Source organism: Nannospalax galili, unplaced genomic scaffold (assembly GCF_000622305.1).
Source record: "Nannospalax galili isolate Female #2095 unplaced genomic scaffold, S.galili_v1.0 scaffold56, whole genome shotgun sequence".
Lineage (NCBI taxonomy): Eukaryota > Metazoa > Chordata > Mammalia > Rodentia > Spalacidae > Nannospalax > Nannospalax galili.
In genome coordinates, this window is record NW_008340065.1 from 3,276,075 (window position 1) to 3,297,527 (window position 21,453).

Consider the following 21,453-nt stretch of genomic DNA (forward strand, 5'->3'; position numbering starts at 1 on the left):
AGTCAGCGCTCTTAACCACTGAGCCATCTCTCCAGCCCTACTTTTTAGTTTTATTTTATGTGTATGAATATTTTGCCTGTATGTATGTAAGTACACCCATGTCATGCAATGCCAACAGAGGCCAGAAGAGGGTGTTGAATCTCCAGAACTAGAGTTACACTTAGTTGTTAGCTGCCATGTGGGTGCTAGGAATCAAACCCAGGTCTTCTGCAAGAGCAGCCAGTGCTCTTAACCGATGAGCCATCTCTCCAGCCCCAACAGTAAGTAATCTTGCCCACCGAATTTTTCTTCCTTTATTTCTTTTTTAACTTTTGAGACAGGGTCTCACTATGTAGCTCCAGCTGGCCTGGAACTCACTATAAACCCAGAGATCCTCCTGCCTCTTCCTCTTCGATGCTGGGATCAGAGGCTGTACCACAAAGCCAGGCTGACATTATCCCTTTTGTTTGTTTTGCTTTTTGAGACATCTCAGTCGGTAGCCCAGGCTGGCCTTTGACTTGTGGCAGTCCTTCCTGCCTCCGTCTCCCTAGGCTCGGGTGACAAGCATGTGTCACCATGCTCCAGCCTTGACTTCTAGTTTTGTTGGGGTCTGCTTTTGATGAATTAAAGATTGATATCTAAGATTTTAATTTTATTACCTTAGCCTCCTGCTTGCCTGAATTTCAGCAACTCTGGCCTTGGACAGTCCCATCTGTCTGTGTCAGGTTTGCTTGTTTCTAGATGTGGGAAATAGGAAGTAACATCCTGCTGGGCACCTCTGTGGGGGGCCGGGGTTAGCTCTGGATTCTCACAGTTAGATCAGGGTAGCTACACTGCAGAGGCACAGGATGGGAGATCTAGGTGATGTGACTGCGGGCCTCTCACTGAACTTTACAATGAATTACACCTTTGAGCTTTCCATGATGGTGCTGTAATTTGTATATTAAGGTGTTTTTCCTTTTCCTTCCCCAGTCCTTTTGGGAAGAAAATTAGTAATGTGTTTGTCATTCTTAAGAGCGTCTTGAGACTATTGAAAGTTAACTCAACATTCAGAATTTATTTTATTATTTTCTTTGTGGTACTGAGGTCTGAACCTAGGGTGTTGTGCACTCCAGGCAAGTATTTCCATCACTGAGCTACATCCTTAGCCTGGTTTTGGATTTGTACCAGTCTGGAACAAGGAAAACATCACTACATGTACCAAGATAGATAGGTTTATTTGTTCATATGGGTCCATAAATACTGAATTGGAATTGCACAAAATAAATCCTATGTTTCCACCAAGTAGAACTTCTTTTGCTATGTACAAGTAACTGACTAGCCCTAAAACCAATATAATTCTCACCCACCAGTAACTCTTAAGACATTATAACATGAATCTAGAATACTTATATAAATATAAGTAAAAAGTGTAAGGTTTGAATCATGAGCTGTAAAGTTCATATTTACATAGAAAGCCCTCTCGGTTAATTTTATTGTTTCCAGCAGTAGATACTTTTCTGTGTATGTGAATATTTCCATATACATTCCATCCAACTAACTTTCCCCTTTTAGCTAAGATAATCAGGACCTCAAATTGTGAAGCCATTCATATCCCCAAACCCAAGCCATGACTCCATGTATCAGAATCACCTTGGGGACTGGCTGAAGTGCAGACTCTCTAGCCTTGCTCTGCCTCTGTAGAGTCTAGGGATGCAGCTGCATTTTGTATGTGTGAGGATGATAGGAATTGAACACTTGGGCCTCGTGCGTGCTGGGCAAGGGCTCTACCACTGTACTCTGGTCCCAGCCCTTGAGCCCACATTCTTATGCCCTAACTCTTACATTCTGCCATATTCTGGGGTTGGAGGGGAGGGTAAATCAAAGCACACATTTCAAAATAATCCTTCCCACTAGCAAGGGAGATGGGGTATTTACGCTGTGTTTCTGAGGATCTGTGGTGGAGGTTATTGCTCCCTGAAAGCTATTCTATTTTTTAATATATATTTTTATTGATTTTTGTGTATTTCATACAATAAATATTAACCACATTTAGACCGCCCTCCCCAATCGGCACCCCCAAAGCCTCCGTTTCAGATTTCATGTATTCTGTCATGTATGTTAAAGTATAACGAGTCAAGCTTTTATGCCTGGATGTCCCTCAGTGAAAGTTTGTCTACTGGAGTCTAGCTAGCTTATCTAGAATCACTCCCTTAAGGAAGATCAACTCTCCCTCATCCAGCAGTGATCAGTTGCCAACTGTTCCTTGGCTAAGGTTGGGGCCTGCTGCCCATTTCAGACTCAGCCTCTCAATTTTTCTGATGTGCCCTCTGCTGCCCATGGAAAATGGCAGCCTCGGGTCCAGAGCTACAGATGGTGGCAATTGGAAGTCGGAACACACAGGAAGCTCTGAGAGACATGAAGGTGACACTTAGAAAGCCTGCTACAAGTGAACAAGCCCTTGGTACAGTGCCCAGTATGCTAGATACCCAGCATTTAAATACCCCATTACAGTAGTTCCTCCTGAGCTACTTTATAAGGAAAGTATTGCGTCCCTTCATCTGAAGAGAAGAAGTTTGGGTCTCTTGGTGGTTTTTAGCTTTACATACCATGTGGCAGAAAAAAAAAATCAGATGCTTTTGTTTTCCTATTTTCTAGAAGTTCTACAGCCAAACCCTGCTGTTCCAGATTGGTCAGAGCACTCAGCAGCTTGTGCTGCTGGCACAGGGGCAAGGTCTGGAGCCACGCCTGGAATTCAGCCCTTCAGTTTTAGAACTGGGGCCACTGCTGCCTTATGCAACTGGAGATGAGGCCAAGGTGATTGTGAGGAATCCCTGCACCTTCCCAATTGAGTTTTACTCCGTAGAATTTGACCAACAGTATCTCTTAGAAGAGAAGGTAAGCAGAGACCAAAACCAAACTCCATCTCCCTATATGCTGGGCACAGTCACTGATTCGTGCTCTTCCATTTACATGGAGGACTTTCCCTTAGGCCTTTCCCTCCTCTTTCTCCATTAGTTCTTCCTTACCATTTTTCTGATCCCCACTTTGTAAGCTTTCCTGGCCTGTTTCTTTTCCCCTGAAGAGAATTTATTGCTTCTTTGTAATTCCAAAATGCATTTTAAACAACAAAATTTTAAAAACCAGTGTGTGTTTATGGTTAATATTTGTATAGTAAAGAACTCTGTGTAACAATTCTCCCACATCATTATATTTGAAGGAGTTTCTTGAAGACTGCCTGGAATTAAGACATTTAAAAAATATGAACTGGAGAGATGGCTCAGCCAGTGAAATACTTTCCTCAAAAGCATGAGAACCTGAGTTCAATCCCCAGCACCCACATAAAAAAAGCCGGGCACACAGCCCTAAGCGGCACATCTACAGTGGAACCTTTATGCCTAAGTCTCAGGAAACATAGCAGAACAGGGGGTAGAGAGAATACTAATTCATCTCTCAACTCTCACCAACCAACCTTCCTCGTGCAATAGAGGGTGATTAACACAAAAGCCACACTGGCCAAAGTATAGAGAATAAGAGACTGCAGAGTGTCACTGGACAGGACTCCTATAGTTAACTTCAGCCACCCCAGGGCTCAGGGACAGTTGTGGAAGAGGAGATGGAAGGGTTGTAAGAGCCAGGGGTGTGGATGACCACAAGGGAACAGAGTTTTCCAGGCTTTGAGGAACTTGCTCATATGAACTTACAACAATGGCGACAGCATGCATAGGACCCATGCAAACTTAAACCAGACAAAAATCCAGCATAGAACTAGAGAAATGGATAAGAAGCCCCAACCTTAGCCAACAAACTATTGGCAACTGATTACTGCCAGGTGAGGGTGAGTTGATCTTCTTTAAGGCAGTGACTCTAGATAGGCTGACTAGATGCCAGTAGATTAACTTGCACCAAGGAACATCTGGGTACAAATGTTCCTGATAGACCTTGATATATATGACAGAATGTATGACGTACTGTGGCAGAGACTTTGGGAAGGGTGGATGGGGGAGAGGAGTCTAAATACGATTAATATTTATTGTATGAAATGTATACAAACTCAATTAAATGTCAGGCACAGTGGTAGTGCACACCTATAATCTAAGCATTGGTCAGGCAGAGACAAGTATTACTTGTGGCTTGTTGATCAGATAGTCTAGCTGAATCAGTGAGAGACCCTGACTCAAAAACTAAAGTGGAGAGTGATTGAGAAAAATACTAAGCATTGACTGCTGCACTCCACACATACATGCACACATGTATGTGTGTGCACACATTCATGTGCACAAATATGTACATACACAGAGATATACACACATATACCCTGTCAATCTCTGTCTTTAGTTTATATGTTTAGACCATTTACATTTAATGTAATTGTTTGTATGTTAGGGCTTACACCTGCCACTTTATTGTTTTGTTGTTTTTGTTTTTTCTTCTCTGTATACTTTTCTGCCTTCTTATCGGTTCTTTCAATACTGTCTAGAATTCTATCTTGATTTACCTAGACCATTTTAGTATGCCCCTTTATATAGCTACTTTAGCTATTGCTGTACACACTGTATTATGCTTATATAACTTGTCATGGCCAACTGGGATTTACCCTCCTCATTCTTAATATAACTGTCTTGAATATCTCCTTATATGAGAGAGAATTCTAGTTTTGTTGGGAAACTCCAGGGAAGAAGGAGACATACTTTTTTACTCTTTCCATTGTTCATCATTTTCTTTCTGAGACTCTAAGATCTCTTCTTTTACTACATTCTTTCCACTTAAAGATCCAGTGTTAGTTATTTTGTTTATTGTTAATTTTAGTTAGCATACAAAATAATGAGCTTTACTATGACATTTTCAGATATATTGTCCTTGCAAGTTGCTCATATTTGCCCCTGCCATCCCCTTTCTATTAGTTATCCTTCAAGGTGGGTTTTCTGGTGAAATTTTCTTCACTTTCCTTCATCTGAGAATGTCTCCATCTCTCCATTGTTCATTCTTGAAGAACTTTTTAACTGGATATAGAATTCTGGACCAATGGTTCTTCTGCCCCTTGAAAAATATGCCATCTTCCAGCCTCCAAGGTCTGATGGAAAACTCAATGTCACTGAATTGTTAACATTTCTCTCTCTCTCTCTCTCTCTCTCTCTCTCTCTCTCTCTCTCTCTCTCTCTCTTCCCCACCCCAAGAATCTTTCTTTTCCTGTCATTTGACTATCATGTGACTTGGCATATATTTCCTTTGGTTTTTTCAGTTTATGACTTGCTTTATTTCATAATTACATCGAGTTTTTATAGTCTTACAATTGAAGATTATTTTGATGCATACAATGTCCTTAGCTCACATTTACTTTACTTGAGTATCTTAAATGTGATGCTCCATTGTCTTCTGGTAAACTATTGCCATTCATGAAGTCTGGTGCTGTGTTAGTTGTCTTTCCTGCATGACAAATTACCCCAAAACTCAGCAACTTAAGACAATAAATATTTGCTACCTCATGGTTTCTGTGGATCACAAATTTGGGAATAGCTTAGAGAAGATGGTTCTGTTTTCTCTGGACCCTCTCCCACTCAGCCTTTGTATCTTCCAATGGGTAAATACATCTACACTGAATGTCTTCTATTTCATTGGTCAGTATGTCTATCCCAACATCAGCACCATTCCCTTTGATTGGAGCTTCATGGTAAGTCTGTAATAAGAGAGAGGACAAGCCCTGCTCTTTATTCTTCACAGATGTTTTAAATGTCCTTGACCTCTTTCCCTTCCGTATTCTTTTAAAAGAGCTCACTAACGAGGGCTTTGCTTTCAAATAACTGAAAATGGAGATCTTTGAGAAGGTTCACATACAGATTGTCACATCAATGCAAGATTCTAGAAGCCCATTCTTTCTAGAACTTCATTTTGTTATATTTTTGAAATATACATGGCAGATTTAGGAGGGAAAAAGCATGTGAAATTAAATTTTAATTTCACCTAAATAAAACATAGTATAATTATGCCCCATCCTCATCCTCCCCTTGAGCAGATGTTGCGACAACTGAAGGACTATGATTCCTACAACACCCTGCTGCTGCCTCCCCGCAACCCTGGGGAAAACCTGCCCCAAGAAGTATACGAGTACTTTAAGGAAGTGGAGAAGTCAAAAGAAGAGCAGTTGAAGGCAAAATATATGGAGACTGTGACACAGGATAACGGTGAGAATTCAGTATGAAATACCCTGGGCTCTAGCCATTCCTCCAGTCTCATTGAATTACCCCTGTCTTGGCACCAGACAGCTCCTGAGCACCTGCCAGTTGCCAGGTACCTTTTCTATCCTGTTCAAGACACTTACAAAACAATCTCAATATTAAAGGTGCAGAGGCTAGGACACAGTCTGCTCTCACTAGAGGCCAGTGGGGTACTGAGACTTCAAAATGGCTAATGTAGGTAAGAGACTATGTGCTAAATACTGAGCCAAGGGATTTGCACAGAGTCCAGGTCCATAGTTGTAAACAGCAGAAACAGATTTTAGTCCAAATCTTTTGACCCTGGAGACCATGGCTAATGGCTAACTAATGGCTGTCACTATGTGGCACTGTTTCCTAAGGACATGCTGAGGTAATAGAAAGCAGTGCATCACACAAGGTAGATATTGGTGCCCTCAGAAAGGTAAATGATGGGATCAGGGGAATTTACCTGAGAGAAGGTCAGCCCCTCCATGGTCCTCAGGGCCAATCATGAGATACCCTGCCTTCTCATAATCTTGCCTTTCTGGTCCGGCAGCCCTGAACCTTCTTATCTCTTAAACCTTTCTTGTGCTTGAGCAGAAGGGCCTCCTTTCTGATGTGTAGGACTATGTGGCTCGTGATCCTGGGCCCTCTCCTCCCTCTTTTCCATCCCTAATACTGGAAATGTTCCCAGCCCATTCTCACTGTCTTCGGTGTCACAGTCTTCACATGTGTGATTCTTTTTTTCATACTTGTGTGTCCCGGTAGACAAGAAGTTCCCATCAAAAGCGATATCACAGGGCTGAGGAGACAGCTCAGTGAATAAAATGCCACACAAGTATGAGGACCAGAATTCAGATCCCCAGAACCCGTGTAAAGGGTGGAAGGCAAAGACTAACACTCATGGTTTCCTCTGATCTCTTCATGTGTGCCATGGCATGAATGCATTCATATTCATTCTCTCTTACATACACACACATACATGCACACACAGAGGCACACCCATGACTAGTCATCACATAGTCCTTATTTGTAAACCTAGTATATGGGACAGCAACCAAGACTTGACAGTGCTTTACAGTGTGTGGTGTATGAAAGATAAACTGAAGGACTGAATAGAATCTGCTCCTCCTGCCCCATGGTCTCTCAAGGAAAACGTACCTGGTTGGAGAATATTCACTTGGCCCGCAATAAAGGCTGCCCCTCCACTTGGTATCCTGGTCATGTTTGCTGAGCACTGCATTAGTTTAATGGAGCTGTCATTATAAATACCACAGACCAGACAGCACTCATAATTTTGATGCTAGACATCACTGCTTAAGGTATCGTCAGGATTGGTTCCTTCTGAAACCCGTCTTCTGTGGATAGTTCTCTCTTCCTCCTGGGTCCTCCCACTGCAGTGTCTATACTAATCTTTTCTTATGCTAATACCAGTTGCATTGAATCAGGATACAGCCATATGATCGCCTCAAAACGTTGCCTATTTAAAGGACTTATTTTCAGATAAAGTCACCTTCTGAGATATTAAAAAGGCTGGGAAAAAATAAACAGCACAAGGCTCTGCCCCTTTGGAGAGCTAGCAGTCAGGAAGAGGAGAGGCAGATCAACTCAGAGGAAATGCCCAGTGGCCTAAGGCAGGAGACACCAAGGGGCTGCTTTGTATAAAGGACCTCAAAGAGGCAGATAAGAGCCTTGGCGCTCTCAAAGTCCATACAAACCAAAGTTATGGGTTTGCTTTTCCATTTGTCCCAGTGGAAAGTGGTGCAGAGCCAAGGCTGGTGGCTATAGTGGGAACCTAGGGTGCACCTTCTCTGCTTCCCACCAATGCCTCACTTAGCACCTGCTCGCACTGCTCTCATGCTATGCACCCTTCTTCTGTGACTTCCCTGACCATGATTCAGGAAGGGCAGCTGCCTCCAGTCATATCTCAAGTCTCAACAACATGGATATCTTGCCTAAGTTAGAAGGGATCACCTTGTGTTGTCAGACTACTGTACCCACTGAGATGTTCTGGAAGGGGGGCAATAAGGTGGGTTCTGGTCTGACAAAATGCTCAATGTGCTTAACAATGACAGGGGGAAATGTTAATGAGAAGTTAAGGAGGAAACGCAGGCTCCAGGCTGGTGTGTACAGTGTGAAATCAGCATAATGCAGGAAAATTGAAAATTAAAATCTAAGCTGAGCATGGTGCATATGCCTTTAATCCCAGCACTCAGGGGAGAAAAGTAGGTAGATCAATGTAAGATCTAGGCTAACCTGGGATTGTCTACATGGTAAGTTCCAGGCCAGCTGGGCTTCATAGTGAGATCCTCCTGTGCTGGCATTATAAAATCCAGTTTCAATTACCATTTTTCTATCTCGAGTTCTTTTGACAATTGGACTTTATAAGTAGGGACTCTTCTGAGCTCTCAAAATTTCCTGAACAAATGTATAATTTCAGTATCTAACCAAATGTTAAAATGCAGAAACACCATGTGCAGAGAAAGTTCTAGACTGCCAACTGACTGATGTTCTTGCATGTTAGGATTGGATAGTCCGGCCCCTTTCTCTCCTCCCAACTTTTTCCCATGCTTTCATCCTTTGCTCCCTCACAGAGGAGGAAGATATGCCCACATCAGATCAGGGAACCTCCACCAGCACAAAGAGGACATCAATTAGCCGAGGGATCTCTGCCACACCCAACCTGGAAGAGCGCCACTTTATGACTGATTCCAAGAGCTACCCAGATGAAGATGAGGATGAGGAAAGCCTGAAAAAACTAACATTTCAAAGTAACTGAGTATTTTAGTGTTGGGGGACCAGTTCTATCTGGGCAGAAATAAAGATTTAGGGGTCTGGTTCAGGTTTGTTTTCTCAACCAATTAAATTAAAAGGCAGGAAGAAACTCAGACATAAGTAGGGAAAAATTATTAGCCAAAAATGGTATCTTCATACACTACAGAATTGGGCATCTTGAAATGCAATTATTTTAAAAGAAAAATTCATTTCCATCTCCATCAGTACCCATGTAAATTCTTAGATGTACACATACATGCACATGTATACACATACACACACACACACACACACACACACACACTCACAGTATCTTTAATTTGCAGCTAACAAGATCCAGAGCACTGATAGCCAATCTGCAGAGGAAGTTGGAGAGGTAGAAAATAACCCAGTGAATAAAGCAATTGCTCGCCACCTGGGCATCGACATTTCTGCAGAAGGCCGCCTGGCCAAGAACCGGAAAGGTATCGCCATTATCATCCATGGAACACCCTTGTCAGGTATGTGACAATTCTGAGAGGCCGTTGTGATCTCAGATGCCATGTCTCTTCCATAAAGGACCATGGCACCATTGGCTATGTGGTCAGGGCAGAGAGTAACAATCTCATTTGAGGAACAGCATACCAGAGTAACCATGGGTAATTGCCCAGAGACCCTGTCTCCAAAAAGCAGATTAAAAAAGAAATTAAAATGGTTTTGTGTATATTTTACCACAGTTAGAAAAACAGTGACATGCAAGTGTATTACAATAAAAAGAAAGGAGCTATTCAGGGCTGGGGAGATGATTCAGTGGTTAAAGTGCATGCTAAGCAAGCATGAGGACCTGAGTTCAGATCCCCAGAACCTACATAAAAGCCAGGCACAATGGTCCATGACTGTAACCCAATGTTAGAAGCAAAGATAGTTGGGTCCCAGGGGCTCACTGACCAGACGGTCTAGACAAAACAGTGAGCCTCAGTCTCAGTAAGAGACACTGTCAAAAAATAAGGTGGAAAAAGAACGAAAGAGATCCTGGACATCACCCTCTAGCCTCCACACATGCTGGCATGGTAAATGTATACACACACACACACACACACACACACACACACACACACGCACGCACACAGAGAGAGAAATAAATAAATAAATAAAGTTTAGAAAAGAAACATTGGAGACGTACTATTTTCCATAAAGAGAAAATGTCAAGCTTATGATTTGTAATTTATATTAGTTTATTGCTTCTATAACAAATTACCACAAATTCAGTGGCTTGAAACAACACAGATTTACCCTCAGTCTGGAGTCCATTCATCTTAAAGAGGTCAGCAGGTCTGTGTTCCTTTTACAAGGTGCTAGTGAACAATCCATTTGCTTGTCTTCTAGAAACATTACCTCAATTTGGGCTCAGGATGACGCCCTCCATCCTCACAGTCAGCGGGGCAGTTTCCCAGTATCTTGCTCTTGCTTCACATCAATGGCTCTGACTCCAATCCTCCTGCTTTTTTTCTTCTAAGGACCCCTGTGATAAGACTGAGGCTATTCAAATAATCCAGGGTCATCTCCCATGTTAGAGTCTATAAACTGATCACATCTGCAAAGTCTTTTTACAGTATATGGTAACATGCTTACAGATTCCAAGGACTGGGACAGACACATAATTAGGGGCTATAATTCGGCCTCTTGGGTAACCCATTTCACGAATTCTTTTTCTTTCTTTTCTTGTTAGGGTCTCTAGTTCAGGCTGGCCCAAACTCCTATACAGCTGAAGATGACCTTAGCCTCTTGGGTAACCCATTTCATGAATTCTTTTTCTTTCTTTTCTTGTTAGACAGGGTCTCTAGTTCAGGCTGGCCCAAACTCCTATACAGCTGAAGATGACCTTGAACTTCTGATCCTCCTGCCACCACATCCAAGTGTTGGGATTGTAGGTGCATACCACCATGCCCAGTTTATGAGATGCTAGTGATCAAACCCAGGGATTCGTGCATGTTAGACAAGCACTCTACTAACTGACCTACATCCCCAGCCACACTCCCATTTCTTTCAATGAGAAATATAAATAGTGTCATTATATGTGCCAGCTTAGCAGCAATAGGCCAACTAGGATATCTCAGTATAAGTGGGTTATAAATCCTTTTTCTTTGCTCTTATCTGTTATTTCTGAATTTTCTGCTTTTTAATGGAAGTATGTTGAAATGAGAAAAACAAAGTCAATATGGGTTATTCTTTAAATCAAAAGTGTCTTCCTATAGACTCAAAGACAGCAGGGATTATACAGTACTTTAAGGAGCACCTGGTAGGATGTGCTTTATAACCTGAGGAGAAAACCCAGCAAGGGTGTGGCCCATGCCCACGTGCCTCAGTGGTGGGATTAGGAACACATCTGCAGCTCTGACTCACAGTGCTGAGCTTCTTTGCTGCTGCAAGTTCTAGCCATTCAAGAGACTTGGTCGCAAAACACTTAGAAATCCCTCCATGGGGGCCCTCTGTTCTATAGGCTTCTGTGTTTGTCACTGAGCAAGTGAGAACCATGCAATTCAATCCCTGGCCCTTTTCACAGGAAAGACAGCCAATGCCATCAGCATGGCCAAGTACTACAATGCAGCCTGCTTGAACATTGACTCTGTTGTCCTGGAAGCCATGTCAGACAGCAACAACATCCCAGGGATTCGGGCCCGGGAGCTCTGCATCAGGGCTGCCATAGAGCAGTCCATGAGGGAAGGAGAGGAGTCAAGTAAGATCCATTCTCCTCCCTGGAAGTGTGTGTGTGTGTGTGTGTGTGTGTGTGTGTGTGTGTGTGTGTGGTATGTGTACATGTATGTGTCAGTGTGCATACAAGTGAATTCATGTACACGTGGAGGCCAGAGGACAACCTCGGGTGTCATTCCCCAGGAGCATCACACCTTATTTCTTGAGGCTGAGCCTCTTACTCAACCTGGAGCTTACTACTTGGGCCAGATTGGCCAACAAGCCCTAAGGATCCTCCAGTTTCTACCTCCTCAGTCCTGGGATTATAGGTGTGAACCTGTGCCCAGCTTTTTACACGGGTTCTGAGATTTAACTCAGGTCCTATGCTTGTATAGCAAGCACTTTACCAACTGAGCTCTCTCCCCAGATCCCTCTCTGGCTTCTGATAATCAAGCAGCAGTAACTGTTACTGATAAAACCACTCCTCTGTGTACCACACTGAGTTCCTCTCTCACTGTCTGATAGAAGGCTGACATGTAACATGCTGCCAACTTAGCCAAAGAATTCTCTTCACCTAACATTTGAAGGTGTCCTGCGTTGCCCGGTGCAGGTGTACACTTGACATATTAGGAACAAGACAGTGAGTGAGATGCAGCCCACATCACTGATGGGCTGACACTTGGAAGGGAGGCTCATTCAGCACAGAACTCATTCAGCACGGAGGAAACGACTACATCTATAGACATTCCAGTTTCTGTGAAAGAGAAAGTTTGGGTCAAGAGGGTCCAACAAGGGTGATTTGAGGTAGTTTTCATGGAAATGGGCTTTGGAGGAACAGTAGACTATTAATTGAAAAAAATAGAAGCAAGGACATTTCAATGCAGAAAGCAGGGAAGCTGATAGTAAATCAGAGCTGGGAAGACTGGTTGAGGTCAATGGTAGCTGATCTTGATTAAGAATTTGATTTCATGAGGAATTGTGGCTGGCTGTGGTCTCCCAACAGTCATAAGACATAATATTCCTATTATTAGTATTATTAGTAGCTCATTTAACATGAGAGAAGTCATAGGGAAGCAGAAAACAAATGGTCTTGGCCCATCTGGCCCCATATCCGCCTGCCTGATGAAGACTTGAATGATCCGGGGGTATTTGAGGATGAGAACACCAAGATTTCTAGCCACAGAAACAAGGAGATGAGTCATGTCATTTACCAAGGTAGGGAACCTGCAAGGATAAGTAAGACTGACAGAAAATGTATCAAGCTTTTGTATCTCATCATAGTGAGGCTGGTATGGTCTTCCCATCAGAAGTCCTGGCTCCATCTGGTCATCGAAGGACCACAGGGCAGGAAAGTAGTGACACAAGAAAAAATATATTGAGCACAAAATACCTGCTCAGAGATGGATCCTTTTTATGTAACTACACATAACATTATAACATAATTCCTAACACTTCTACCATATCAGCTAGTTGATAAAACTGACTGGACCTTTCAACCTGGTACCTCTGCTTAGGATGCTCATGAAAAAATAAAGTTCCTTGCTAGTAGATAAGAGAAATAGTTCTTTAGTGGAAACCCTGAGCGATGTCATAATTCTAATGCCCTTAAATTCTGGTCTCCTTTTCTGATAAACAAGCTACATTTCATAGAGATCTATGCATTATGTGAATGTCCTGGCCAAACGGTAGTTTTGAGCTCCTGAACTGAGAAGTAGCATTAAGCTGGGGATGGGGTTCAGGGAGTCTTTCAGTGAACTGAGAATTGCAGGCACTGGAGTAGATGGAATTAATCCAGAAAGGCAGGGCAGGGATAGTGTGGAGGGAGAGCTGGAGGAGGACTTACCTTTTGGGAGGGAGTGGTAAAAGAGAAGCCAGAAGACACTGAAGTGGTGGGTGAGGGTCCCAAAGGCAGGAACTCAGCAGGGCAGATACCAGGGAGAAGGAAGGAACCCTAGGCTTCAGACAAGGGAGTGAGGTGGGGCCTTCACATCCTCCTGCCCTACCACTCCTGTTCGGGAGCCTTTTTCACTTATTAGCATGCTGCTGATTTCACTTATTTCATCTTGTTATCGGTCCCCACTGCTCTCAGGATGGAAACTTCCAGAGCGAGGATTTGTGTTAATTTTCCTCACTCCTATACTCTCAGCACCAGAAGCAATGTCAAGCAGAAAGCTGACATATAACTACGATATATTTTAAAAAATAAAAAGGCACTGAACCTATAAATGAGCAGAGTCAGAGACTGCTAGAAGCTTAAAGAGGATGAGTGGTGCATTGTTTTTTCACAGTCCAGAAGTTTCCTATACCTTTGGGAGCCTCCATGAAAGGGTTAGTCCCTAACCTGCATTTGCTGTCTGCTGCAGAGCTGACAGGCCGGAATGAAGTAGTGAAGTCCCTGCCTTCCTGTGCTGAGCAGAAGCCACTAGCCACCGAGATATCCAGCACTTGAACTGTGGCTAGTCCAAGCCGAGGCATGTCATAAGTACACAGTCCACACTGGAACGCTGACAACATTATGAACGGCAAAACAACAGTTTTATGCGTGGCAGTCTGATTGAAGGAGAGTCAGGAATGAAAACACCTAACCATCTTCATGAAGTCATATTTACCAGTAGTCATACACTTCCTGCTTAGCTCGTTTCCCATTTGGGTGGTCCTGCTGTTGGCAGACAAGGCCAGGCCCTAGCTATTTATTCCTTGGCCTTACCACTGCCAAAGTCTCAAAAGGTCAAATGGTGGGTTCTCCAGGCAGGGCCTTAGTGTATACACAACTTAAGAAATTCTTGGCCTCTGGGTTGGAAGAGAAAGTGGGCACAGACCAATTCAGGACCTATTGACAGAATGGGAAGGAAAGAGTAATTTATGTAGCTGATTCTGTTCAGGCACCCATCTCTACTGGAGCTCTCGGCTGACCTATTGTCCAATGCTCAGTGGATGAAGCCTCTTCTTCCACCCAGGTCAGTCAGCTGCATGTGAAGATGGCTCTGTATTCCATAAGAGCATAACATAGATTTCAAGGTACCATCTCACTATCATTTCTTTCTTATTGTAAGATGGCTTTTACTAAAAATTCACCTTCTCCTAATAGCCCAGGAGTCTTCAATAACCCAAAACATCGGGGCACCGTCACAACTGAGCACTGAGAACTTAGGAAAGTTTACCTCAGAACTCACCCTAGTGGCCTCAGAATTCAAAACTGGAAAGAATGCACGTGGGAGTGGACTGTTCCCTAAAGGCAAGGCAGAGAGCCACTGGTCTGGGTCTCAGAAGCAGCAGCACCAGCACCAGTCTGAAACACCACAGGTACACTGGGCTCCCTGGGAGGTGGGTTGAGAACCCTTCTTCCTTCTTGACATCCTACAGCCAGGCCATCACCCTCTGTTTCTATGATGTCCTTGCCAGGCCAGCCGTGTGCCTGTACCACTCCTTCAGAACTTAGTACTCAGCCAGCTGGTACTCAGAAAGCAGCTTTTCTGTTATTGGCTCTGTGTTGGGTGCCAAGGAAGTAAAGGTAAAGAAAGCAAGATCTCATACTTAAGCCACACTGATGGAAAGTCTGATGAGGGAGATGTTCACACTTGCAAGTTATCTGACATAAAATAAGATCAGTGACAGGAGATGGGTATTAAAGAAACTTGGTTGAGCCATAGGAAAAATGGTCAATATTCAACCATTTTAGAACTCCATAACAGTAATATCCTATGACTCAACCTAGTATTAAAGAATATAAAGGATTAAACCATTAATATAAGTGACATAGGCTATAGAAAAAGTTTTGGTAAGTCATAAAGAAGTCACAGGTTTTGAGCCACATGCCAAGGGACTTGAAGAGCCATCTTGGCAAAAAGCAATGCTAAAGCCAGAGCCATACGAGCAAAGTGAAGAACAAGTTAGGTAGATAATTGATGTCAAATAAATAAAAGCCTTGAAGATGTTTGAAAGGAAAGGGAAAAAGAAGGTGTTAGAGGGGCAAATCCGAGGTCAAGAGAGTCAAATCCTAGAAAGGCATAAGTGGGTCTATCAGGAAAGGAGCTCTGGGAACATGTCTTTCAGGATAACTTCAGTCTGTGTTCCCAAGCTCCTAACGTTCATGTTTGGCTTAGAATAAACCGCTTTCTTATTTTCTTTAAAAAGGAAGAAGAAAGGATGGATGGATGGGTGGATGGATGGATGGATGGATGGATGGACGGACGGATGGATGGATGGACGGACAGGAGGGATGGGAAGAGGAATAAGCTCGTGGAGACGGATAAGGCCCACCCTAGAGGGAATGAACTTCCAGGACAAGGAAGGAAGGGCAGAATTAAGCACAGATGATACTGGCCTCCTATGGGATTCATAACAGTTAAAATAACAGATAGGGCAGAGAAGCAAGATGGAGGGTGGAGGTTGCAGAAGGACTTACTGAATGGCTCTGAGATGTGTGCAAGAGGTGCAGTCTTTTACGGGAAGCAATGCATATGGTGGAGGGGAGTAGCAGAGCACAGACGTCTCCACTGTGAGGGACATAACCAGGAACTGATGTGGGACAAAGAAAAAGTAGCTGAGAACACTGGTGGCCCAACCAAGACTAGAAACCATAACCTCACAGGTGTAAGGTTTCTCTAAATGACCTCTGGCAGACTTGATTCGGAGACAGGGAAAGAAGTTGTCATTGCAAGGGTGAGTGTGTTCAGAACCAGGGGCAAGACAGTGAAATGACATCAGCAGGAGGAGCCCAGCCAAGGTACAGAAGGAATTAAGAAGACATAAAGTTGGGGAAACAGGAAGAGCTCAGGATTTTTAGGCCTTGCTGGAGTCAGAGATTATTACTGTGTAGGCAACAGATGTTCCAAAGTAGGTTAATGAGGTGGGTGGACGTAGGTGAAGACCTTCATACGGAGGAGGCCGTGCATTGAATGGATGGATGGGTAGAGCAGGGTTGTAGATCTTCACAAGAAAGGAAAACTGAGCATCAAATTGGGTGGAGTAAATATTTGAGTCATGATAGGAGAGGAGACTTCAATGTCAGATGGGAGAGGGGATGGAGCAGAAGTCTTCATGAGAGAAGAGACCTAAAAGATTGGATGGAGCATCTCAAGGGGCTGAATTTGTACCAACAAGGTCACTTATCTTCACTTCTCCCATAAGTGTGTTTTGTGCTCATCCTTAATTCTAAATTGAAACCATTGGCTCATTTTCTTAGGGAACACCATTCGTTTAACCGTCTTTTTCCAGGACCTAGAGTGATGTTCTTTACACAGATGTTTACATACACACTGAGACTCATATATTTGTTTACAAAGAGAATATTATGGTAAATTTTCTTTGTTTGAGTTCTGTCCATCTAGGAATGAAGTAAGGCTTCTTAGAATATTCCAAGGACAACAGAAAAAAAAATCCCAATTCTTGTTCTAACCTTCATTCGATAAATAAGAGACCTGAAAGTCAGAGTAGAAATCAGAGCTCATAATCTCCCCACAAGCCTGCACTGCTCACTGTGTCAAGACTCAAATGATTTGTACAACAGGGTTTCCCGTCAGAGAACTTTATCCCAAAGACATGGTTACTCAGTCTTCTCGAAGCTCTGAGTCTTCCAACAACTGTGATCAGTTCTGTTTGTCTTGCGAATGGGAAGAAATGTTTAATATGTTGTTTAATAAAGATATAGTTGTAATATAATATCTTTTATTTACAAGACACTTTCCCCAGGAACTTACCAGTTAGAAATCCTCTTTTGTATAGTACTTCATCTAGCATTCTTACCCCTCAATCCCATGGCCTCCTTAACTACCTGCTAGCATGACCATATCCTAGACGCTGGTCATCATTAGCCCATAAACTCCACCATCCTTGTGTCACACATGCCACGCTCTGACAACCATCCTCAAATAAATTTTCCAGATGACTTATTCTGGCTAGTAATTGGTCCCATAGAAACCTCCAGTCCGCATTCTCTCTGCCTACCGCCTGCCTCACTATCCTTCCTCCATTTAGAGCCCATGGTCCACCACTGTGCATGCTCCCCTGTGTCTCCCCCTTCATCACTTTCTCCAGGCATTCTCCACCCCCAGTCAACTTGCCTTTCCATACACAGCAGATCATAGCCAGATAAAAATACTCATCTCTCTTCAATAGACTTAAGTGTAATACCATGAATTTCATAGTAAATTTGTGCCCTAGTAAATTGACCCTCCATTCAAGATGACCATCCTGCGGCCCTCCTCCCTCTCCTGACTGCTAAGATACTCTCCTAGTCCTCATTCTCAGTTTATGACCCCTGCTGCCTTCATGGAGTATGTAGCAAGAAGACAAGTACAGCACCTGCCCCTGCTCTCATCCCTTCTGGTCCTTCTGTGCACTGGGCCCCACCCCTTCCCCTTACTCAAAACTGAATTCCTACATTGTACTTGCTCTCCCCTTTTCCTTCTTTTTATTATATGCTTCCTTTTTTCACATGACCTCACATGCCCCTCCCACCCTTAATTCATCCATCCCCTAAATCTCCTTCACTGTAGTTCTTCCAAAGAATGGTTGTGCTGACTGCCTCCTCTGCCTCAGCTGCCCCCAGTTTCTCCTTCACTGTTCCATTGAGACATCCATCCCCACCTCCACTCCACCTTCCCTGTAGCTTAACCTGTTTCCAGATACACTGGGCTCCTGTGTGCTCCCAAAACATCTTAAACACACTCATGGGAGGCAGCTTGCTGCTCCCTCTCAGAAAGGCCTTTGTCTAGATCTTGTCTTAGTCTTTCATTTCACCCAGGTAATATGATCAGATCATCCTCTCTCCATAGCCATTCCCCAACCCCATCACTGCTCCTTATTCCCGTACCTAGTCACTTTCTTCATCACACGCCTCACTACCCAAAGTTATATTACTGATTCTTACATTAAAGTGCTCATTTTCCATGCATCCCATGAGGATATAAGTGTCATTGGGCAACACCATTGTCAGCCCTGCTTGTTGCTAGATCCCTAGTCCCCGAGGCCTGGTGTATGATGGGAGCTCAATAAATATTTGTTGAGTAGATAAATAGCTGCATACAGTTCAGGATATATGCAAAGACCCTCCCATAATAGCCTTTCTTAAGGCTACCAGTGATTCTTGAAAGAAAATAGGGATCTTGTATTATACAATGCAGTCCTCATAGAGACGGAGCTTCCAGGGGCTGTATGAATTTTCTTGAGGGTATATGGCTTATAGGTGTAGCTGTTGGCACACAAAGCTGGATTCTGACTTCTGGCCCTTCTCCCACTCAACAGATCCCCTCCAGCCCTCTCCTCCAGGGGCCTACCCAGCGCCAGCTCAGTGTCAGCACCAGTATCGGAGGGGAGACAGGGCTGATGAGCTGTGTGCTCCCTGATGACCTTCTTATCCAGATCCTGGCTGAGAGGATACAGGTGCGTGCAGGCTTGGAACTCACACACTGACCCAGGCTGAGAGCTGAGACTCTAGATCATCTTCAGCTACCATAGCATCTCAGAGCCCAGGGGCCTCGAAGAAGAAAAGTGTGTTTCTTCACACAGCTCTTGTTCATGACGTCTGCCTGGTCTGCTGCCGCTCCTCTCGTTAAGGAGCCACAGAACAAAAGAAAACACATTGAAAAGCAAAATAAAACAGAAAGAGCAGTGTGTTAAAATAATGATGTGAGCAATTAAAAGCCAGAATTTGCCTGGTGTAGTGATGCACACCCAGCACTTAGGGGGCTGAGACAGGAAGATTATGAATTTGAGGCATGTTGGGTTTCATCATGAGACCTTGAAGCTATGTAAATTGCGGTAAAATATTTTTAAACTTTTTAGATTTATTTTTATTTTATGTGTATGAATGGTTTCCTGCATGGATGTTTGTGTGCCATATGCATGCCTAGTGTCCACAACATGTCTGGTGCCTACAAAGGTCAGAAGAGGACATCAGATCCCCAGGAACTGGGGTTACAAGTGTATACGAGTTGCCATGTGGGTCCTTGGAACCAAACCCGGGTCCTCTACAGGAGCAGTGAGTGTTCTTAACTGCTGGGCCATCTCTCTAGTCCCCAAAATATTTTTCAATATGTAAAGTTATAAAAGACTATATAAAGCAAAATGTGTTTCATACATTTACAAATAATGTCATGTACAAAGGACAAACTCCTAAAGTACATATTAACTGTTCTGCTTGGTTAATGGTTTACAGATATTTTTGTCCTTTTTTTTTTGAAATAGGGTCTCCCTGTAGCCCCAGCTGACCTGGAACTTGCTACGTAGACCAGGCTGAAGTCTAACTCACAGAGATCTGCCTGCCTCTGCCTCCTGAGTGCTGGGATTAAAGGCATGCGCCATCCTGCCCAACAGTCTACAGATTTTTAATCTTTCACATTTCTGAATTATTTTTATGTATATTTTTGTTGAATTTTTGTGCATTTCATGCAACATATCTTAATCATCTTTATACCCCCTCTCCCATCCACACCCCCACCACACCCCACCCCCCCACACTGGATTTCATGTATTCTGTCATATATGTTAGGGCCTATGGAGTAAAGTTTATGTACCCAGATGCCCCCAGTGCAAGTTTATCCACTGGAATCTAGTCAGCCTATCTAGAGTCTCTCTCTTAAAGAAAATCAACTCTCCCTGAATTCTTTTATAATGGTGTTATTGCTTTTAAGGTCAAAAACCAACATGTTCATTTTTTTTTTAATTTGGAGGACTAGAGCTGTGTCGCTGAGTGGTACATGCCTACTTAGGCTTGCACAAGGCCCTGAGTTTGATTCCCAGCAACACATACATACATACACACACACACACACACACGCACACACATTTTTTGGTAAAAATGCTCTGCTGTTAAAGAAAACAAGACCAGCAGGATTTAGGAATGTCCTATAAGCCTGTGTGTTGCTTATGGTTTCAGACAGAGACCTGTAAACCTTGCTCACTAGGACCTGGAGTTGCAGTTGTATGTTTGCTTTGGTTTTACAAACTGGGCTGCTATTAACTGAACAATTTGTTGTATGTGCATGCATGTTTGCATGTGGGAAGCACCTGTGTGCAGGGGGGTGTGTTCACATGTGTGTGCATGCAGGTGGATGCTCAAAGTTGATGTTGAGTATCTTCTGAACTGGTCTCCACGTTTTATTCATTGAGTCCAGGTCTCACTTCAACCCAGAGGTCACCAATTCTGGCTAGTCTAGTTAGCCAGCATAGCCCTCCTTTGAGGAGCGCTGCATTGCGGTAGAAGCTGCTCTTCAGTGGTTAATATTGCCAAGATCATTGCACTCCGAGGCAGTGAAACCAGTAAAGAAAGTACATGGCTGGGGAGACAGGCTGGTTAGTAAAGTGCTTGCCAGAGTAAGCCATGAGGACCTGAGTTGGGTGCCCCAGCACCTACATAAAAACCCATGTATGGCGGCAGGTGCTTCTAATAGCAGAGCTGGGAAGGCAGACACAAGAGGATCCCAGAGCTCACTGGCCAGCCAGCCTTGAGTCCCAGTGAGAGACTCTTTAAAAAAGAGTAGACCATTTCTGAGGTTCTCCTCAGGCATTCACATATATGTGCACACATGTGTATGTGCACCTACGCAAACACACATACACACAGAAAGAAAAGAAAAACGTAGGTGACCCATGCAGTATTACTCTTCTTGCTGCCTGTTATTCTGGGCTGGAGAACTCTTTTTTTTTCTTTGCATCTTATTTTCATACACCTCATAGATCTTTCTAGACCCTAATTCTGACATTTTCTTTGTTCCTTTATCCTACAGAGACAAAATTAATCCTTTGCTCTACAGTTATGTTCCAGAGGGATCTTTTGTAGCTGACTAGATATTTAGTCTTCACATGCACTTATTTGGAGGGTGTAGGAATTTTATGTAAACCTCTTTTTTAAAAT

At 43.4% G+C, this 21,453-nt stretch overlaps 1 protein-coding gene across 1 annotated transcript in view; it reads left to right on the forward strand.

Annotated features, from left to right (window-relative positions):
* Positions 1 to 21,453, forward strand: part of Hydin (HYDIN axonemal central pair apparatus protein) — a 416,625-nt gene that overhangs the window by 277,243 nt on the left and 117,929 nt on the right. The window contains exons 35-41 of the mRNA XM_008834989.1: positions 2,617 to 2,856; positions 5,972 to 6,140; positions 8,747 to 8,923; positions 9,254 to 9,427; positions 11,470 to 11,643; positions 14,686 to 14,900; positions 18,843 to 18,980. Coding sequence (XP_008833211.1) covers positions 2,617 to 2,856; positions 5,972 to 6,140; positions 8,747 to 8,923; positions 9,254 to 9,427; positions 11,470 to 11,643; positions 14,686 to 14,900; positions 18,843 to 18,980 — 1,287 coding nt within the window. The remainder of the gene's footprint in view (positions 1 to 2,616; positions 2,857 to 5,971; positions 6,141 to 8,746; positions 8,924 to 9,253; positions 9,428 to 11,469; positions 11,644 to 14,685; positions 14,901 to 18,842; positions 18,981 to 21,453) is intronic.